Source organism: Oncorhynchus masou, chromosome 32 (assembly GCF_036934945.1).
Source record: "Oncorhynchus masou masou isolate Uvic2021 chromosome 32, UVic_Omas_1.1, whole genome shotgun sequence".
In the NCBI taxonomy this organism is placed as follows: domain Eukaryota; kingdom Metazoa; phylum Chordata; class Actinopteri; order Salmoniformes; family Salmonidae; genus Oncorhynchus; species Oncorhynchus masou.
The window spans coordinates 26619441-26641630 of NC_088243.1; the positions used below are offsets into that span (position 1 = coordinate 26619441).

Genomic DNA, 22190 nt, shown 5'->3' on the forward strand with positions numbered 1-22190 from the left:
CCCATTCAGTGCCATTTACCTGTTGTTGTCTTAGCTCTCCTAATCAACAACTGTGTTTGCTTTATGCCTCTCTCTAATGTCAATATGCCTTGTCTACTGCTGTCTTGGCTAGTTCTTACTGTTTTATTTCAGCCCTCAGTCCCACTCAAAATGCCTTAGATAGCTCTTTTGTCCCACCCCACACACTTGCGGAGACCTCACCTGGCTTAACTGGTGCCTCAAGAGACGAAACCTCTCTCATCGTCACTCAACGCCTAGGTTTACCTCCACTGTACTCACATCCTACCATACCATTGTCTGAGCATCATGCCCTGAATCTATTCTACCACTCCCAGAAATCTGCTCCTTTTATTCTCTGTCCCCAATGCAATAGATTTTTAGTTTTTAGTTTTTATAGCCTTCAGCCATACCCTTATCCTACTCTGTTCCTCTGGTGATGTAGAGGTTAACCCAGGCCCTGTAGCCCCCAGGTTCCACTCCTATTCACCAGACGCTATCTTTTGTTGACTTCTGTAACTGTAAAAGTCTAGGTTTCATGCATGTTAACATCAGAAGCCTCCTCCCTAAGTTTGATTTATTCAACTGCTTTAGCACACACACATCTTGCTCCAAGATGGCATAGCAGTCAGACGTCTTTTGTCCTCGTCTTGCCGTGTCCTGTATATATATATATATATAAGACGAGGACAAAAGACGTCCGAATGCTATGCCATCTTGGAGCAAGATGTGTGTGTGCTAAAGCAGTGAATAAAACAATATATATATATATATATATATATATACATATACATACACACACACACACAACTTTCTTCGCATACCTTTTTATATATAATTTTTTATTTTCCATAAACTTATCTTCAAAACACTCTCCTGCAACCCGCCTCACCAATTTATATTTAAAAAAAAGAAAGTATTATTTACCTCAAATCTGTAATCCTCCATAGAAGCTAACCAGAAGCTAGCCAGAAGCTAATCCAGAAGCTAGCCTGAAGCTAACCAGAAGATAATCAGAAGCTAGTTAGCTTCTTTACTGGCTAATCGTTAGTATTCAGCTAACCATGGTTTGTGGTCATCAGCTATCCTTTAGCTCGAAAATCTATCGCCAGTTTTGTACGGCGCGGCTCGGAACATATCGGACCTATTTTTCTCTCCATGTCCTCGGATTTCAACCACTAACTTTGGACATTTTTACCTGGATCTCGCAGCAAGCTAGCTGCTATCCATGTGACTATCGGCTTATATTGATTCCGGAGCAAACATCAATAATTCCAGAGCTAGCCAGCAGAAGAGTTCCATCAGTCACTCCTGGGCTACAATCACCTATCCGGACCCGTTTTACTGCCAACGCGGAGCCCCACCGGGCCTTCACAACTGGACTACCGACGTTATCTACCCGAGGGAGTTATCCAGCTGGCTCCTCCGTCGCGACGTTACCTGAACGCCCATCTGCGGTCCGCTAATCGTTAGCTGTCTTATTGGCTGCTATCTGAATAGGCCTATTGGACAATTGATTTTTTTATTTAATTAATTTTTTTCTTGGGCCTCTATAACTATAATCTATTGTTTTTTGTTTTTTTGCAAATTGGATTCATCCCCTCTACCACACAGAACCCCACTAATCCTACCGATGGAAACGCACGAGGTGGCTAAAAACAGACCTCCATCCTATGCTAGCTTGCTACCGATGGCCCGGCTAGCTGTCTGAATCGCCGTGACCCCAACCAACCTCACTACTCACTAGACCCTTTTGATCACTCGACTAAGCAAGCCTCTCCTTAATGTCAATATGCCTTGTCCATTGCTGTTCTGGTTAGTGTTTATTGGCTTATTTCACTGTAGAGCCTCTAGTCCTGCTCACTATACCTTATCCAACCTATTAGTTCCACCACCCACACATGCGATGACATCTCCTGGTTTCAATGAAGTTTCTAGAGACAATATCTCTCTCATCATCACTCAATACCTAGGTTTACCTGCACTTTATTCACATCCTACCATACCTTTGTCTGTGCATTATACCTTGAAGCTATTTTATCGCCCCCAGAAACCTCCTTTTACTCTCTGTTCCAGACGTTCTTCTAGACGACCAATTCTTATTGCTTTTAGCCGTACCCTTATCCTATTCCTCCTCTGTTCCTCTGGCGATGTAGAGGTGAATCCAGGCCCTGCAGTGCCAAGCTCCACTCCTATTCCCCAGGCACACTCTTTTGATGACTTCTGTAACCGTAATTGCCTTGGTTTCATGCATGTTAACATTAGAAGCCTCCTCCCTACGTTTGTTTTATTCACTGCTTTAGCACACTCTGCCAACCCGGATGTTCTAGCTGTGTCTGAATCCTGGCTTAGGAAGACCACCAAAAACTCTGACATTTTCATCCCAAACTACAACATTTTCAGACAAGATAGAACTGCCAAAGGGGGCGGTGTTGCAATCTACTGCAAAGAAAGCCTGCAGAGTTCTGTCCTACTCACCAGGTCTGTACCCAAACAATTTGAACTTCTACTTTTAAAAATCCACCTCTCTAAAAACAAGTCTCTCACCGTTGCCGCCTGCTATAGACCACCCTCTGCCCCCAGCTGTGCTCTGGACACCATATGTGAACTGATTGCCCCCCATTTTTCTTCAGAGCTCGTGCTGCTAGGCGACCTAGCAACAACATTTTCCACCAAGATAGAACTGCCAAAGGGGGTGGAGTTGCAATCTACTGCAGAGATAGCCTGCAGAGTTCTGTCATGCTATCCACGTCTGTGCCCAAACTGTTTGAGCTTCTACTTTTAAAAATCCACCTTTCTAGAAATAAGTCTCTCACTGTTGCTGCTTGTTATAGACCACACTCAGCCCCCAGCTGTGCCCTGTACACCATATTTGAATTATTTGCCCCTCATTTATCTTCAGACTTTGTACTGTGAGGTGACCAAAACTGGGATATGCTTAACACCCTGGCTGTCCTACAATCTAAACTAGATGCCCTCAATCTCACACAAATTATCAAGGAACCTACCAGGTACAACCCTAAATCCGTAAACACGGGCACCCTCATAGATATCATCCTGACCAACCTGCCCTCTAAAAACACTTCTGCTGTCTTCAATCAGGATCTCAGCAATCACTGCCTACGTCCATAATGGGCATCACTGTCAAACGCTCCCTAAAACACTTCAGCGAGCAGGCCTATCAAATCGACCTGGCCCGGGTATCCTGGTAGGATATTGACCTCATTCCGTCAGTAGAGGATGCCTGGTTATTCTTTAAAAGTTATTTCCTCACCATCTTAAATAAGCATGCCCCGTTCAAAAAATAATTGAACTAAGAAAAGTTATATCGCCATTGGTTCACTCGAGACTTGACTGCCCTTGACCAGCACAAAAACATCCTTAGCATCGAATAGCCCCCGCAATATGCAACTTTTCAGGGAAGTACACAGGCAGTTTGAAAAAGCTAGCATTTGCTTTCCTAACAGAAATTTGCATCCTGTAGCACAAACTCCAAAAAGTTCTGGGACACTGTAAAGTCCATGGAGAATAAGAGCACCTCCTCCCAGCTGCCCACTGCACTGAGGCTAGGAAACACTGTCACCACCGAATAATCACGAATTTCAATAAGCATTTATTTTTACGGCTGGCCTAGCATTCCACCTGGCTACCCCTATCCCCCCACCCCACAGCAACTTACCCAAGCCTCCTCATTTCTCCTTCACCCAAATCCAGATAGTTTATGTTCTGAAAGAGCTGCAAAATCTGGACTCCTGCTGGGTAAGACAATCTGGACCCTCTCTAAAATTTTCCACTGCAATTGTTGCAACCCCTATTACTGGCCTGTTCAACCTCTTTCGTATTGTCTGAGATTCCCAAAGATTGGAAAGCAGCTGCAGTCATCCCCCTCTTCAAAGGTGGAGACACTCTAGACCAAAACTGTTGCAGACCTATATCTATCCTACACTGCCTTTCTAAAGTCTTCGAAAGCCAAGTTAACAAACAGATCACCGACCATTTCAAACCGTACCTTCTCCGCTCTGCAATCTGGTTACCGAGCGAGTCATGGGTGCACCTCAGTCACAATCAAGATCCTAAACGATATAACTAGAGTTCGGCCAATTAATCGGAATGGCCGATTAATTAGGGCCGATTTTGGACACCAATTTGGCCGATTCTTTTTAAATATATTCTTTTTACACCTTTATTTAATCTTTATTTAACTAGGCAAGTCAGTTCAGAACACATTCTTATTTTCAATTACGTCCTAGGAACGGTGGGTTAACTGCCTTGTTCAGGGGCAGAACGACAGATTTTTACCTTGTCAGCTCGGGGATTCAATCTTGCAACCAAACAGTTAACTAGTCCAACGCTCTAACCACCTGATTACATTGCACTCCACGAGGAGCCTGCCTGTTACGCGAATGCAGTAAGCCAAGGTAAGTTGCTAGCTAGCATTAAACATATCTTAGAAAAAACAATCAATCGATCATAATCACTAGTTAACTACACATGGTTGATGATATTACTCGTTTATCTAGCGTGTCCTGCGTTGCATATAATCGATGCGGTGTGTATTCGTGAAAAATGACTGTCGTTTCTCCAATGCGTACCGAACCATAAACATCAATTCCTTTCTTAAAATCATAACACAGAAGAATATACACTGCTCAAAAAAATAAAGGGACCACTTAAACAACACAATGTAACTCCAAGTCAATCACACTTCTGTGAAATCAAACTGTCCACATAGGAAGCAACACTGATTGACAATAAATTTCACATGCTTGGATTGGAGATGCTTAATGTGAGTCTAGAAGGAGAGTTTACAGTCTAACCAGACACCTAGGTATTTGTAGTTGTCCACATATTCTAAGTCAGAACTGTCAAGAGTACTGATGATAGACTGCCGGGCGGGTGAGGGCAGCAATCGGTAGAATATCATGCATTTAGTTTTACTTGCATTTAAGAGCAGTTGGAGGCCACGGAAGGAGTGTTGCTTACAGCCCAACACCATGCAGGACGTTTGGCATTTGCCAGAGAACACCAAGATTGGCAAATTCGCCACTGGCGCCCTGTGCTCTTCACAGATGAAAGCAGGTTCACACTGAGCAAATGTGACAGACGTGACAGTTTGGAGACGCCGTGGAGAATGTTCTGCTGCCTGCAACATCCTCCAGCATGACCGGTTTGGCAGTGGGTCAGTCATGGTGTGGGGTGGCATTTCTTTGGGGGGCCACACAGCCCTCCATGTGCTCGCCAGAGGTAGCCTGACTGCCATTAGGTACCGAGATGAGATCCTCAGACCCCTTGTGAGACCATATGCTGGTGCGGTTGGCCCTGGGTTCCTCCTAATGCAAGACAATGCTAGACCTCATGTGGCTGGAGTGTGTCAGCAGTTCCTGCAAGAGGAAGGCATTGATGCTATGGACTGGCCCGCCCGTTCCCCAGACCTGAATCCAATTTAGCACATCTGGGACATCATGTCTCGCTCCATCCATCAACGCCACGTTGCACCACAGACTGTCCAGGAGTTGGCGGATGCTTCAGTCCAGGTCTGGGAGGAGATCCCTCAGGAGACCATCCGCCACCTCATCAGGAGCATGCCCAGGCATTGTAGGGAGGTCATACAGGCACGTGGAGGCCACACACACTACTGAGCCTCATTTTGACTTGTTTTAAGGACATTACATCAAAGTTGGATCAGCCGGTAGTGTGGTTTTCCACTTTACTTTTGAGTGTGACTCCAAATCCAGACCTCCATGGGTTGATAAATTTGATTTCCATTGATAGTTTTTGTGTGATTTTGTTGTCAGCACATTCAACTATGTAAAGAAAAAAGTATTTAATAAGAATATTTCATTCATTCAGATCTAGGATGTGTTATTTTAGTGTTCGCTTTATTTTTTGAGCAGTGTATTTTTAAACCTTCATATTTAGCTAAAATAAATCCAGGTTAGCAAGCAATATTAACCAGGTGAAATTGTGTCACTTCTCTAGCGTTCATTGTACGCAGAGTCAGTGTATATGCAACATTTTGGGCCGCCTAATTTGCCAGGATGTTACGTAATTATGACATAACATTGACAGTTGTGCAATGTAACAGGAATATTTAGACTTATGGATGCCACCCATTTGATAAAATACGGAACGGTTCCGTATTTCACTGAAAGAATAAATGTCTTGTTTTCGAGATGATAGTTTCCGGATTCGACCATATTAAATGACCTAAGGCTCGTATTTCTGTGTGTTATGTTATAACTAAGTCTATGATTTGATAGAGCAGCCTGACTGAGCGGTGGTAGGCACCAGCAGGCTCGTAAGCATTCATTCATTCATTTCGTGCGTTTTGCCAGCAACTCTTCGCAATGCTTCAAGCATTGCGCTGTTAATGACTTCAAGCCTATCAACTCCTGAGATTAGGCTTGTGTAACCGATGTGAAATGGCTACCTAGTTAGCGGGGTGCGAGATAATAGCGTTTCAAACGTGACTCACTCTGGGACTTGGAGTGGTTGTTCCCCTTGCTCTGCTTTTGTAACGCTGCTTCGAGGTTGGCTGTTGTCGATGTGTTCCTGGTTCGAGCCCAGGTAGGAGCATGGAGAGGGACGGAAGCTATACTGTTACACTGGCAATACTAAAGTGCCTATAAGAACATCCAATAGTCAAAGGTTAATGAAATACAAATGGTATGGAGAGAAATAGTCCTATAATTCCTATAATCACTACAACCTAAAACGTCTTACCTGGGAATATTGAAGACTCATGTTAAAAGGAACCACCAGCTTTAATATGTTCTCATGTTCTGAGCAAGGAACGTAGACGTTAGCTTTCTTACATGGCACATATTGCACTTTTACTTTCTTCTCCAACACTTTGTTTTTGCATTATTTAAACATGTTTCATTATTTGAGGCTAAATTGATTTTATTGATGTATTATATTAAGTTAAAATAAGTGTTCATTCAGTATTGTTGTAATTGTCATTATTACAAAAAATTAAATCTAAAAAATGTAAAAATAATTAAAAATAAATAAAATAAATAAAATATAAAATAGAATCGGCCGATTAATCGGTGACGGCTTTTTTTGGACCTCCAATAATAGGTATCGGTGTTGAAAAATCATAATCGGTCGACCTCTAATCATAACCGCCATTGATAAAAGACAATACTGTGCAGCCGTCTTCATCGACCTGGCCAAGGCTTTCCACTCTGTCAATCACTGCATTCTTATAGGACAGACTCAACAGCCATGGTTTCTCAAATGACTGCCTCGTCTGGTTCATCAACTACTTCTCAGATAGAGTTCAGTGTGTCAAATCGGAAGGCCTGTTGTCCGGACCTCTGGCAGTCTCTATGGGGGTGCTGACTACGGTTCTGACTATGTGAATATGTGGACAACTACAAATACCTAGGTGTCTGGTTAGACTGTAAACTCTCCTTCTTGACTCACATTAAGCATCTCCAATCCAAAATTAAATCTAGAATCGGCTTCCTATTTCGCAACAAAGCATCCTTCACTCATGCTGCCAACCGTACCCTCGTAAAACAGACCATCCTACCGATCCTCAACTTCGGCGATGTCATTTACAAAATAACAATATGGGGATGAGGCTATTTATTTTTTGCTCATTTGCACTCCAGTATCTCTACTTGCACAATCGTCTTCTGCACATCCATCACTCCAGTGTTTATTTGCTAAATTGTAATTATTTTGCCACTATGGCCTATTTATTGTCTTACCTCCCTAATCTTACTACATTTGCACACACAGTACATAGATTTTTCAATTATGTTATTGACTGTACGTTTGTTTATCCCATGTATAACTCTGTGTTGTTTGTTTCGCACTGCTTTGCTTTATCTTGGCCAGGTCGAAAATGAGAACTTGTTCTCAACTTGCCTACCTGGTAAAATAATTATTTTTTGATTTTTTTAATCAAAACATTGGTGTGTGGGTAAAACCACCAAGGAAGCCAATCCAGGACAAAAAAGCCATACTTCAACCGGTGTTGTGATAAATGCGTTGATAGCTCTATAACCGGTTAGCTCACATTCCTTACCACCATGACATATTGGCCTAAGGCTCGAGGCAATAAAAAGACACAGTGGCAGAATAAAGTCAACCACGTTTCATTACAAAACCAGAGAGCAACATCTGTCCGGTGAAGTCCACAAAACATATTGCATGTAGCAAACAGTTACATGACCTACAGCATGGTAGAGCAAGGTAATGCTTGACATTTTCACACTACTAAACAACTATTTATTTAGAGCCACAGAGAGTTACCGCAAGTCGCAAAGAAAACTGGAGCGGTTTCCCCTATTCCAGCACCATTTCAATTTCAACAGCTTCTCACCTATGCTTAGTCTAATAGAGTGACAACTACAGTGAACACAAATATAAACGCATCATGTAAAGTGTTGGTCCCATGTTTCATGAGCTGAAACAAAAGATCCCAGAAATGTTCAATAAGCACAAAAAGCTTATTTCTTTCGAATTGATTCTGAGGAGTATTTCTCTCCCTTCATGTTGCCTAAACGGTCTATGACAGTCACACAGTCACACAGTCACACAGTCACACTTTAAGTTGTTGTTGACCTAGGCTACCTGGCTAAAATACTTGCTCGCTAGCCTAACTTCCTTTCATGGGCAACGATAGGTCAGGCCAGCTAGTTAACATTAGCATACCACAATCTAGCTACACGTTGAACTTCCATCCTCTCAGGCCTGGGGCACAATGTACGAATTTATGGTTGGATCAGAATCCCCGTTTTAATGATTGACCAGTATGGAGAATTAAGTCCAAATCCCTATCTCCATCCATGGCTAATTTAGGAAAGGGACGATTTTAGCTAGCTAGCCACCGGAGAACACAACAATTAAAGTTTTTTTCTGTCAGTAATGATGATTGGCCTGTGATGTGATTGGACTGAAGCCAAATCCAAACTATCTTCCCTTGAAAAATGTTTTTGTTGCGCCAGGACCATTCAAAGCTAAGCTCACTCAGTTTAATAGCTGATTGGCTATTATCAAGGGAGGCAAAATACTTGCTGGCTTCCCTTGCATTCAATATTATGGGCAGCATCAATTTCATACTCTTTCTGACCAGACAGCATCAGATAGATACACTACACATACTGAGACAGAGGGGCGCAGTTTCATTCACTGGGATGCTTTCTCCGGTGAGATACGTTCAGCCTCTTGTGAATTGAACAAAATTTATGAAACATAGAGAGATTGCACTACCAGTCTAAAGTTTTAGAACACCTACTCATTCAAGGGTTTTTCTTTATTTTTTTACTATTTTTTCATTGTTGAATAATAGTGAAGACATCAAAACTATGAAATAACACACATGGAATCATGTTGTAACCAAAACAAAATGTTTAACAAATCAAAATATATTTTATATTTGAGATTTAAATAGCCACCCTGACAGCTTTGCACACTCTTGGCATTCTCTCAACCAGCTTCACCGGGAATGCTTTTCCAACAGTCTTAAAGGAGTTTATTTTATGTTTTTCTCTTGGTACATTTTTGGGGGAAGCCTGGCTTCCCTTGGCATCCATGAATACATGCCATTGATCATATAATGTATGGTATTATGGATGAGTGTGTGCGTGTCTATAGGCGAGTGTGTATGTCTGTGTGCGTGTGTGTGTCTGTCTAGAGTAATAATAGTTGAGTTTGTGAGGTGCTAAAACCACATACCAACAGCGGAAAGTTGTATGTTTTAGAGTCCCGACACACGTCAGAGAGACAGGTGGTGGAGTACTACACTGAGAATGGCACTCAATTGTCAGCTATTGACGGATGTTTGATTTGCCACAGCAAAAACTAGGGTTTAATGTGTGTTATTTCATGGACGGAACCTCCCTAAAGCATTCATGACCTATCCCAATCGTACTCTTTACAAATTAAATATTATTATATCAGGGAAGTGACCTTCAGAATGGAGAGGTTTATGAATGATATTATGATAAAGTGAGAGAAATTTGCAGAGCTATGTGCAGTTTTTATTTGTAGGGTATCCAGGTCAGATGCAGTTTAGATAAGGTCATGATGATTTTCAGTGGTGATAAAACCACGGCAGAGCACTATACAAACTGCTAGAGGGGAGTATGTTATTCAGACAGGAAATATGGATGATAGAACATTGTTGCTTTTATCTGAAAGGAAACAAAGTAGATAGGATTCCCATCAGTCAAAGCATCTACAGTATGTCTTACAGTAAGTCAGTCACAGGCATGCACAAATGCTCACACATACACACAACCAGGTTTTTGTGACGCCGAATGTCTGTTTGACAGCCTGTTAGTTATCAGCTGCATCAGTGGCTGTGTTGAAGCAGCCAGACAGACAGACTTTTAACTTTAGAGGGAGGAGGGTCGAATAGAACAAAATGTTACTGAATATTTAAGGAGTTGAAAGAATGTATGCTGTCTCAGTGTAAGAGAAATAAAAGACAGGAACAGAGAAAGAGGGAGAAAGAGATAGTTGTGCCATCTATGGATGAAATAGATAGAGGGTTAGTGTGAGATACAGTGAAAAACTCTTACCATCAATGAAGGAGCCATTGAGTGCTATGAGTATGTACACCTTGCCCTCTGGCTCCAGGTCCACCTGCACACAAACACAGGAGACATTAGACTAGACTATTTAAAGGCCCAGTGCAGTCAAACATGATTTTCCTGTGTTTTATATATATTTCCACACTGTAAGCTTGGGATAATACTGTGAAAATTATAATGATGTCCTTTTAGTGTAAGAGCTGTTAGAAAACTTTGGTTTTGGTGGGATGATGTTTTGGCCTGCCTGGTGACATCACCAGGCAGTAATATAGTTAATAGACCAATAAGAAAGAGAGTTCCAAACCTCAGCTAGTTTTCAGTTTCCCTCCCCACTCAGACCACTCCAAGACAGTCCTAGAAAAATACATCTTGAGAAATTGCTCTTTATTAAGAAACTATTTGTTTCTTTTTTACCATTTAATTTAAAACAATCAATCACAAAAGGGTACTTAATTGTTACCCAGAAATGATTTGATATTGAGATTAAAAAAAACATCTGCATTGTTCGGTTTTTCTTTAACATACCGGTATTTAGCATGTTGAGTGGGTTGAGTGTGTATGTAATGTGGAGAGAATGTGAGCAATGTAGTGAAGAGACTAGAGAGCAGGTCCAGCTGGTTGAGCTAGCTCTATTAAAATGACACCCTGCTCCAGTGAAAATAACATCCATCTCACACAGACATAGGCATACAGTGATTTCGGAAAGTACTCAGACCACTTGACTTTCACATTTTGTTACATTACAGCCTAATTCTAAAATTAATTAAATAGAACATTTTCTTCAGCAATCGCTACACGATACCCCATAACGACAAAGCGAAAACAGAAATACCTTATTTACATAAGTATTCAGACCCTTTGCTATGCGACTCGAAATTGAGCTCAGGTGCATCCTGTTTCCATTGATCATCCTTGAGATGTTTCTAAAACTTGGAGTACACTTGTGGTACATTCAATTGATTGGACATGATTTGATAAGGCACATACATGACTATACAAGGTCCCACAGTTGACAGTGCATGTCAGAGCAAAAACCAAGCCATGAGATCGAAGCAATTGTCCGAAGAGCTCCAAGACAGGATTGTGTCAAGGCAAAGATCTGGGGAAAGGTATCAAAACATTTCTGCAGCATTGAAGGTCCCCAAGAACACAGTGGCCTCCATCATTCTTAAATAGATGAAGTTTGGAACCACCAAGACTCTTCCGAGAGCTGGCTGCCCGGCCAAACTGAGCAATCGGGGGAGAAGGGCCTTGGTCAGGGAGGTGACAAAGAACCTGATAGTCACTCTGACAGAGCTCTAGAGTTCCTCTGTGGATATGAGAGAACCTTCCTGAAGGACAGCCATCTCTGCAGCACTCCACCAATCAGGCCTTTATAGTAGAGGGCCAGATGGAAGTCACTCAGTAAAAGGCACAGGACAGCCTGCTGGGAGGACTCTCAGACCATGAGAAACAAGATTCTCTGATCTGATGAAACCAAGATTGACCTCTTTGGCCTAAATGTCAAGCGTCACGTCTGGAGGAAACCTGGCACCATCCCTACGGTAAAGCATGGTGGTGGCAGCATCATGCTGTGGGGATATTTTTTAGCAGCAGAGACTAGTCAGGATAGAGGGAAAGATGAACTGTGCAAAGAACAGAGAGCTATTTGATGAAGTCCCGAGTGCTCTGGAGCAGGTTCTCAGACTTGGACAAAAGTTTACCTTCCAAAAGGACACAGTAAGCACACAGCCACGACAATGCAGGAGTGGCTTCGGGACAAGTCTCTGAATGTCCTTGAGAGGCCCAGTTAGAGCCCGAACTTATAAATTCAATATTTAAGTTTTCATTTTTCATACATTTGCCAAAAAAACTGTTTTTGCCTTGTCAGCGTGAGGTTGTGTAGATTGATGACAAAAATCAATTTTAGAAAAAGGCTGTAACATAATAAAATGTGGAAAAAGTCAAGGGGTCTGAATACTTTCTAAATACACTGTAAGTATAAAGAAGACCTACACACATAGACAGATAGTCTCATTATGTCTGACAGAGGTCGAAAGATTTGTATTAGGCCCACAGTGAGAACCTGAAGGATCTCCACAGTGCTGCGGAGACCATGCACAAACCACTATAATGGAAACGGAGGTTACTTACAGCCAGGTGAGTAACTTGCCGGGGGCATGGGGACGGGGAGTCATGACTGCCCCAATATTAGAAACAGGTCCATTTGAACCCGTTAATATCTTACCATGATTAGTTTGATTGACTGGAAAACATGTCTCCACTTGTAAAGTGCCAAGCAGCTACTGGCTTTATGTTCCTCATTCCTCATTTTATGATTGGATCCCCCCCAGCCGGCCCATTCCGAGTAAGCACAGCAACGCGCATACTGCAGTATAGTCTCCATGCGAATGTTCCAAAATGTAATTAGCGGGAACACAATTACCGGGAACACACCCATTTGATCTGAACAAACCGTGCCTCGAGTATGTCAACAGAATCAAGCTTTTAGACGTTAATGTTAATGTTGTTAATGTCCTACATTATATTTGTCAAACATGAGTGGCATTTAGCCTATATTTAGGCACTTAAAAGTTTGGCTACATTTTCTGGCGCCTCCCTCATGTCAGCATCAGTGTGGACATACCACCTAGGCTACACTGAGATGTAGGCTAATTATTTATGTACAAGTAACTGCCAAAACAAACACCAACATAAAGTGTTTTAGTGTGTTGGGCCACAACGAGCCGACAGAACAGCTTCAATTCGCCTTGGCATAGATTCTACAAGTGTCTGGAACTCTATTTAAGGGATGCAACACCATACTCCAAGGAGAAATTCCATCATTGTTTTGGTGATGGTGGTGGGAAATGCTGTCTCAGGCACAGCTCCAGAATCTTCCATAAATCTTCAATTGGTTTGAGATCAGGTGACTGACACACACACACACACTTTAAACTCCATGAGATTATTTATTCTAGCCATGATGGGCAACTGGGCATTATTATATCTTACATGACCCTAAGCATGAAGTTGCTTAATTAACTCAGGAACTATACCTGTGTGGAAGTACCTGTTTTCAACATACTTTGTATCCCTCATTTACTCAAGTGTTTCTTTTATTTAGTCAGTTACCCATACATTTAGGAAAAATAGATTAGAATATTATTCCTGTGTTGGCCTTTTAAGCAGTGGTGTAAAGTACTGAAGTAAAAATACTTTAAAGTACTACTTAAGTAGTTTTGGGGGGTATCTGTAATTTACTTAACTATTTATTTTTTTGACTACTTTTTACTTCACTACGTTCCTTGAAGAAAATATTGTACTTTTTACTCAAAACATTTTCCCTGAAACCCAAAAGTACTCATTACATTTTGAATGCTTAGCAGGATAGGAAAATGGTCCAATTCACACACTTATGAAGAGAACATCCCTGGTCATCCCTACTGCCTCTGATCTGGTGGACTCACTAAACACAAAATGCTTTTTTTGTAAATTATGTCTGAGTGTTGGAGTGTGCCCCTGGCTATCCATACATTTAAAAAACAAAAAACATCTGGTTTGCTTAGTAAGGAATTTTAAATTATTTATACTTTTACTTTTGATACTTAAGTATATTTCAAACCAAATACTTTTAGACTTTTACTCAAGTAGTATTTTACTGGGTTACTTTCACTTTTACTTGAGCCATTTTCTATTAAGACATCTTTACTTACACTCAAGTATGACAATTGGGTACTTTTTCCAGCACTGCTTTTTAGTCACATTTCTGTATCAGTTGACAGTCCCATTTATCTATTTCAGTAGTACTCTTATTAGCCTTCTAAATCACTGTGAATGACCTGTCCTAGAGTAAACCCATGCCCCCCCCTCCTTTTGTACTTTTACGAAGTACACTACATTACCAAAGGTATGTGGACACCTGCTCGTCGAACATCTCATTACAAGATCATGGGCATTCATATGGAGTTGGTCCCACCTTTGCTGCTATAAATGGCCTCCACTCTTCTGGGAAGGCTTTCCACTAGATGTTGGAACATTGCTGCGAGAACTTGCTTCCATTCAGCCACAAGAGCTTTAGTGAGGTCAGGCACGGATGTTGGGCGTTTAGGCCTGCTCATAGTCGGCGTTCCAATTTATCCCAAAGGTGTTTGATGGGGGTTGAGATCAGGGCTTTTTGCAGGCCAGTCAAGTTCTTCCACACCAATTTCGACAAACTATTTTTGTATGGACATCGCTTTGTACACGGGGGCATTATGTTGAAACAGAAAAGGGTCTTCCTCAAACTGTTGCCACAAAGTTGGAAACACAGAATCGTCTAGAATGCCATTGTATGCTGTAGCATTAAGATTTCCCTTCACTGGAACTGGGGGGCCTAGCCCGAACCATGAAAAAAATCCCCAGACCATTATTCCTCCTCCACCAAATTTTACAGTTGGCACTACACAGTCGGGCTGGTAGCGTTGTCCAGGCATCCGCCAAATGCAGATTCGTCTGTCGGACTGCCAGATGGTGAAGTGTGATTCATCACTCCAGAGAACATGTTTCCACTGCTCCAGAGCCCAACGGCAGCGAGCTTTACACCACTCCAGCCGACGCTTGGCATTGCACATGGTGATCTAGGCTTGTGTGCGGCTGCTTGGCCATGGAAATCCATTTCATGAAGCACCCGATGAGTAATGTTGCTGAAGTTGCTTCCAGAGGCAGTTTGAAACTTTCTAGTGAGTGTTGCAACCAAGGACAGGTTTTTACTCACTACGTGCTTCAGCACTCGGCGGTACCATTCTGTGAGCCTGTGTGGCCTACTACTTTGTGGCTAAGCCGTTGTTGCTCCTAGACATTTCCACTTCCCAATAACAGCACTTACAGTTCACAGCTCCACATGAGCAGCACTTAGTGAGTCAAGTAGTTAGTGCCCTTAATGGAGTGACCAAATTAATGAATGGCTACATAGCTAGCTAACGACAGTACACTGTACAATTCATAATAGACTGGGGTTTTGTTGTCAGCTAGCTAGCTATACCTATTGCCAAACAGTAAAAAAAAATGGCTAATAAAAGCAGAATATAATTTATGTTAATGAGCTAACCCCATCATTATTACAGCCAGACATTTTTTTCATATGATAATATTATTTGATCATATGATTATGGGAGGGTTCAAAGACAGGCAATAGAGAGAGTGAGAGTGTACTGCCCACGTTGAGGCAGGGAGAGGACAAACAGGTCATCAGGTGAGAATTTGAGTTAAGGAAGGCACTATATGTTCAATTCCTCATCTTTTCTGACTGTAGCCCAATGCTATAACAAAACAGTTGCTGCCTTCATTCTGATTTCATTTGGTTGTCATGGTAGGGGTCAGAGACAGTCAGTAGAAAGATGGAAAGCACTGCCCATGTTGAGGCACAGGGAGAGGGCGATCAGGTCATCAGGTGAGAATTTGGAATATGAGTTATAAGGCAGTCTGGTACAGCATGTTGCACAGCAATTTACATTGAACACAGATTGGAACTATCGGTTCAACTTCTCATCTTTGCTGACTGTAGCCCAAGTGCTATAACAAATGTTGTTGCCTGCTGATTTCATTTGGTTATCATGGAGATAGAAGACGTGGCTGCTCTCAACAATGACACAAAGCAGATTGAACCATGTTGCCATCTTTCATTCACCAGGAGAAGCTGGATACCATAGAAATGAAAACAATATGCCAACATTCTATTTCTGTCAGTGACGGGCGTAAACAGGTATTTAGTACATTTCAGAGAATTTAGACTAAACATCTGACCCCTCTCTGTACCACTACATGCCCACCTTTATATAAGATTGCAACAGGTAATTGAATGTGTTTGTTTTGTACTTTATGGTGAATGACAATTAATTGTTGCTATCTATTTTTGAAGTCTATTGCTTGAGCATGATGCTACACTGATTGGTTAATGTTGAAGTCTATCGTTAGATCCATATCGAAGAGTTATATTTTGAATGTCACTGAATAATTTGATGAATTAATACTACAATTCAATTGTGTAACTAAGTAAGATGTTTCTGGAGTCAGATTTTAAGTTAATTTGGTATAAGAAATTAGTTATTCAAGACCATGTACTAGCCAAGCGAACTGTTATGAGTAAGAACACAGTTTAAAGAAATATTTGTGTTTCAGTTGTTATTGGGGTATATTGACCAAATTCACCAGAAACAATCATTTCAGACCTTTTTAAAACAAAACATCTCCCGTGGGGACATGCCCCCAGACCCCCCTAGAGGGGCGTTGACACCGGAACCCGTTGACCCTGACCCCAACCCCAAATATACAACAAAAAGTTATGCCCTTGCTTACAGCACAAACTACAGAGAGGGTTCATGTCAGACAGATGCCCCAATAGAAAACCTTGACAACCCACAACAAAAGTGACATGATTGGACTGATACTGCAGGGTCATCTCTATCCTGATTTAGTCATCTCTACCAGCTGGTCTCACCATTCAATATACTTGGTCAGTTAGACAGTTCTGTATCACTGTCAGGAGGGAATATATCTAACATCACACATGATCTAATGCTGAGGCTGAAACATTGGAAACAGAAATCCCAGACAGAAAAGGACATCAGATGTAGATGTTATGATAATTCCACCTCTCTCATTCCTTAACTATTGACCTTGACAAGACATCACCCTCCACACATGTTTCCTTTGTGTTCAGCTGAGCACACACAAACTATTAGCCTACTGTCACCCATTACTGTTAGCTCCAGTTCTCTCTCTTTCTCTGAGAGCCCTGGGTCTGTGTACTCTGTGAAGCAGCTGATGCAGTCAGGACTCCAGAGACAGATAAAGACAGAAGTGTTCAGACTAAATCAAGCTCTGATGCAAACAGGACCACACTAAATTTAAAAAGCAGGAACTTTGCCTGGCTGAGCCACAGCAATGAGGAAGTGTTTTTTTTTCAGGGAGTGGAAGCTGCTGACAGACATTTAGAGTTAAACTGAGTCTAGTGTATTCAGTCCCCAACCTTTTCTAGAAGAGACAAAATTTCAATGAACCTGATAAATGGTTCAACACAGGCCACTATTTGAAGTTGTCACAGGTGTAAGTTATGGGTCTTAATGGAAACTGTCCCCCAGTGTTGAGGATGTGAGTGGGGTGTGAGAGGAGTGGGTGGGTGGCACATGAGGCTGAGCCACAGGCTGATGAGACACAGATATGACTGCATGCTTCTATTTTGAGTTGCTATTTTTTAGGTTAACACCTCAAACTGCTGCTTGTCCTGACACACAACATAGACTCTCTCTGCTCCTCTGTACTTTGACATGGGGGCAGAGGCACACAGTGTTATGGTGCTGGTCAAGGTTCTGTGTAACAGTGCAATAAGAAGTAAAGTTATTGTATGTGTGTGTCCCGATAGCCCCCCTAAGATTTAAGACACTCTGTAAAGTCTGTTTGTGTTTAATATGCAACACTGTACTGAGCAATTCCAAAGTAACACTTTAAACGTTTACAATAATTTTTTGAGGGGAGATTGTTTTAAATTGAACTAGGCAAGTCAGTTAAGAACAAATTGGTATTTACAATGACAGCCTACTGGGGAACAGTGGGTTAACTGCCTTGTTCAGGGGCAGAATGACAGGTTTTTACCTTGTCAGCTCGGGGATTCGACACAGCAACCTTTTGGTTACTGGCCCAACGCTCTAACCACTAGGCTACCTGCCGTACAAATCTATGCACAATGACTACTTTTAACATTGTCCAAAAACACATTTACTTAAAAAAACCAGTGCAGATGCACATTTTGGACCAGAATGACAGTTTTTGCTGTTCTTCCAGGTAAATGTGATTTTGTAAAATGCTCAGTGGAAATTGATAAAAAGTTGAACTTGTACATAGAGTTGCATGGTATGTTTATTAACTTTGCAATCATTGTATTTTGTTTGACATACATTTTAAAGGGAGAAATCTGAGTCTCGGCATCATTCTGTTGTCGTGGAATTGCCCTGCTGGTTAGAGAGGAACACAGGTGAGAAAGAGAAAGTGATGTTATTGGCTCTGAGCCAAGAGAAGTTATAAAACGAGGGAGATGAGATGGGATGGGATTGAGAGGGACTTGGAAGGTCAAGCAGACTTTGGGAAAGCAGCAATAACAGTGGTGTTGGCGTGTGGAGGCCTGTGCCCTACTTTTTAGTCTCTACTCTTTGTCATACATATAGGGCCCCAAGCACTTCATCTGAGAAAGCTAACAAAGCAAAAAGATAGTTTCACCGTTCAGATCTATCAGATAAGTGCTGTCAAGAGTGCATGTCCTAAAGTGAGGGCAGGCTATGCCCACATCTTGGTCAATAAAACCTCACAGACACACGCACTGCACTGACTCTGGTCTTCAGCAATTGGCCCCTGGTGGAAGCTTCGCAAAAAAACAAAAAAAAACTCAGATTCTACTTTTCAAGAGGTTAAAGGGACACTTCCCCAGAGTCGAATGAACTCATAGATACCATTTTTATGTCTTTGCATCCAGTATGAAGGAAGTTAGAGGTAGTTTTAAGAGCCAATGCTAACCAGCGTTTGCGCTAACGCTATTTAGCAACTTCCTTCAAACTGCACACGTAGACATAAAAATGGTATCCACCAGTTCATCTGACTCTGGGCTTCATAGCCAACATTGTGAAGTATTGCTTAATAGCTTTTTGTCCCCATGACCGAGGAGGTTGAGTATGTCAGCCCATTGTTCCCGAGTGGCGCAGCGGTCTAAGGCACTCTCAGTGTAAGATGTGTCACTGCAGTCCCTGGTTCAAATCAAGGCTGCATCCCTTCTGGCTGTGATTGGGAGTCCCATAGGGTGGCGCACAATTTGTCCGGGTTTGGCCTTCATTGTAAATAAGAATTTGTTCTTAACTGACTTGCCTAATTAAATAAAGGTTACATTTTAAAAATTGGACTGTGTGACCATAAGAGATAATAAGAAGCCCAGACAGCCACTAGAGGACGGTGGGTCTCAAGGCACACTGACAATCCCAGTTCACCAAAGTTCAGGTTACACATGATTAAAATGGACCAAAAGTAAACCAGACGAGTGAAACTATGTTATAGAGGACAGTTCCAGTGACAAACATAACCCAAACCAATAGTAGCCTACAATGGCATAAAGAGGTATCCATGTAGCCCCTAAAGCAATGCACATCAACCAGAGAGAGAAAGGTAGAAAGTCTTAACAGGTCATTCGTTTGATACTGTCACTTTAACATCTATCAATGGCTGTATGTGAGTGGCTGTACGAGAGTGGCGGTATGAGATGCAGTAAGTTAGGGTATTATCACACTTCAGCTTGTTTGTGCATGCAAGGCACCGACCCCAGATGCAAAGTCTCTGCTGGTTGTGGTTTCCAGCACACTTTACAATGCCATGCTTGACATACTGCTAGCAGGGAGCACAATTAACACATTAGAACGGCATGTGTTGGTTATGGCCCTTTGCCGATGTCGCTTCTGGCTTTCCGACAGGCTCAAGTTAGTCTCTAGACAGACGTGTTGCTTCCTATAATGTACTCATGTGGGTCTGGGTTTGAGACTAGGTGTAAGCTAAACACACAGACATTCACTAAGATGGCACCTATAATTAGCGGCTCTATATGGGGAAAGGACACTATTGGCTTCTTGCCCTGTAAAGAAAGGACTGGAAAGGGAATGGAAAAATGAGTGTAAACTATGCATCTCAGGTCTACAAGTAGCACTACTGATGGGGATGTATTTAGAAGTGCCTATTCCCTTGCGTCTGGCCCTTGGCATTAGTTTATCACCCAACAGTACAGTATGGAATGTGTATATGCAAATTCCCCAAAACTTCTCCAAGGGAACTTTTCAGAGAGGTAAATGAAAATATGATCAGGGTATTTTTTACTGACAGTCTGGCTATATTCATTCTGCTTTATCATAAAGGCTATTTGAGTGAATTACCAAGAGGATACAATTGTGTCATGCCAGCCACATCAGTCCCTATTCATCCTCACAGTGCCCAGGGCTTAAAGGGTCATTTCCAAAACGTTCAACTTCGTATTCATCATTTTCAGCACCACCCGAACAAATGTGAAAATAGTGCGTTTTGTTTTGTTGTAAAAAAAAATGTTTTGCTCGTGGTTACATTTCTCCAGCCCCATCTCTCAGCTTTTTATAGGATCAGGGCAGGGATTCGGCTTTATTACTGTTTTAACTAATGATTGCCGCTTTAAAGCTACTCACCCATCCTTCAAAAGTATCTTCTGTGTTCGAGGTTTTGATCAAGTCCTCAAATTGAATAATGCAGTTGGCAACAAAGTCGTCATACCCTATGGGTGCATCATGAAATACAGCCAACTCTATATGCTTGCCGTCGTTGACATTGAGGCAAAACTCTTCGTTGTAAGTTGGCATGTTGGTTTTCTGTTTTGTATGTGTTTGTCCAATTTTGTACTCGTCCACCTTTATCACAAGGTAAGGGTCTAGAGTGGGAGCCGTTTTGTTGAACATTACAGAGTGACGAAGAGAAAAAGTAGTTGGTTTGAGGTCCAGCGCCTCACCAATTCTAAGCTTCAGATACCCGTTGAACTTCATATTGTTCCTCTACAGAAAAAAAAACCGTAACAAGTTCAAAGTTTTAAAAAAAAAAATCAAAAAAAGACTTAAACTCAAATTAAAACTACGCTATTGCGATAATCATGTAAAGCATTCATACATACTGACCTAATTTCAAAATAATATAAATCAATATATTTGACTGTGAATTGGAGTCCAATGTTGCATCCTAGAGCAATAGGCATTTGCAGGTGACGCGTTCGCACGGTGCTCTTGACCCTCGGTCGTGAGCGGTGCCCTGGACCAGCGCGTGTGATCTTGCCTCCCAAAACAACACTGCTGATGTAGGCTATACAGAAAGCGCGCACGTTCTGACAACGACCTAGGTCTACTTCAAGGAAGCACAAGGCAAGTTCCGTAAAAAGGAAGTAACAGAAGTAGCGACCATGCACGATAATGCTTTCTATAGTTTCTTCTTTCTCAATGCACGTGTTTACATTTTGTTCTGACTAATTGGCATGCTACAACTAACTGTAAAAGGTCTAGTCAATATTAGTCTCATCGGTTATTATCCAGGATTGATATAATAATGTGGACAAAGTAGCATTAAGACTATAACTACCTTAGTGCACTTGCAGCGCTTAGGGTTGCCTCAGAGCATGGGGGTAGGCTATCGAAATGATTCTCCTGTCCTGGGCAGATAAATAAGGAAATAGCACCCCCTTGTGATATACAGAAAGTATGACTACAGCTATTTAGCCTCCAGAGGTCTATTGTACAGTTCTTGTGTGAAGAATATCACCTGGCACAGCTGTGAAGATGTAATTAAAGGCACATGGCCATGAGCTGCAAGACATGGTAGAAACAAGTGGGCTTTTAATCTGAGTTGTAAGGATGGGCGCTGTGGAGTTGATTTATGCTGAATGCTAATAACACCAGAATCAAAAAGAAGGAAATTAAAGGCAAGAGTTTTCTTCTGAAAGAGTGCCTCAGAGGACCTATGAAAGTAACCAGAAAGCGCTAACGATGACCTTAACTCATGGGTTAGTTCTAACTCCCCTCCAGTCTTAACCCCTCTCTGTCTCTGAATATCTTCCTCTGACACACACTCTCTCTGCCCTCATTT

The 22190-nt window shown here is 41.8% G+C and overlaps 1 protein-coding gene across 1 annotated transcript in view; it reads right to left on the reverse strand.

Moving 5' to 3' along the window:
* The window catches only part of LOC135525803 (protein kinase C eta type-like), a 57217-nt gene extending 35567 nt beyond the window's left edge, over positions 1-21650 (reverse strand). The window contains exons 1-2 of the mRNA XM_064953683.1: positions 20753-21650; positions 10539-10602 (exon numbers count right to left, since the gene is read on the reverse strand). Coding sequence (XP_064809755.1) covers positions 10539-10602; positions 20753-21103 — 415 coding nt within the window. The 5' untranslated portion in view covers positions 21104-21650. The remainder of the gene's footprint in view (positions 1-10538; positions 10603-20752) is intronic.
* Positions 21651-22190: the final 540 nt, after the last annotated feature.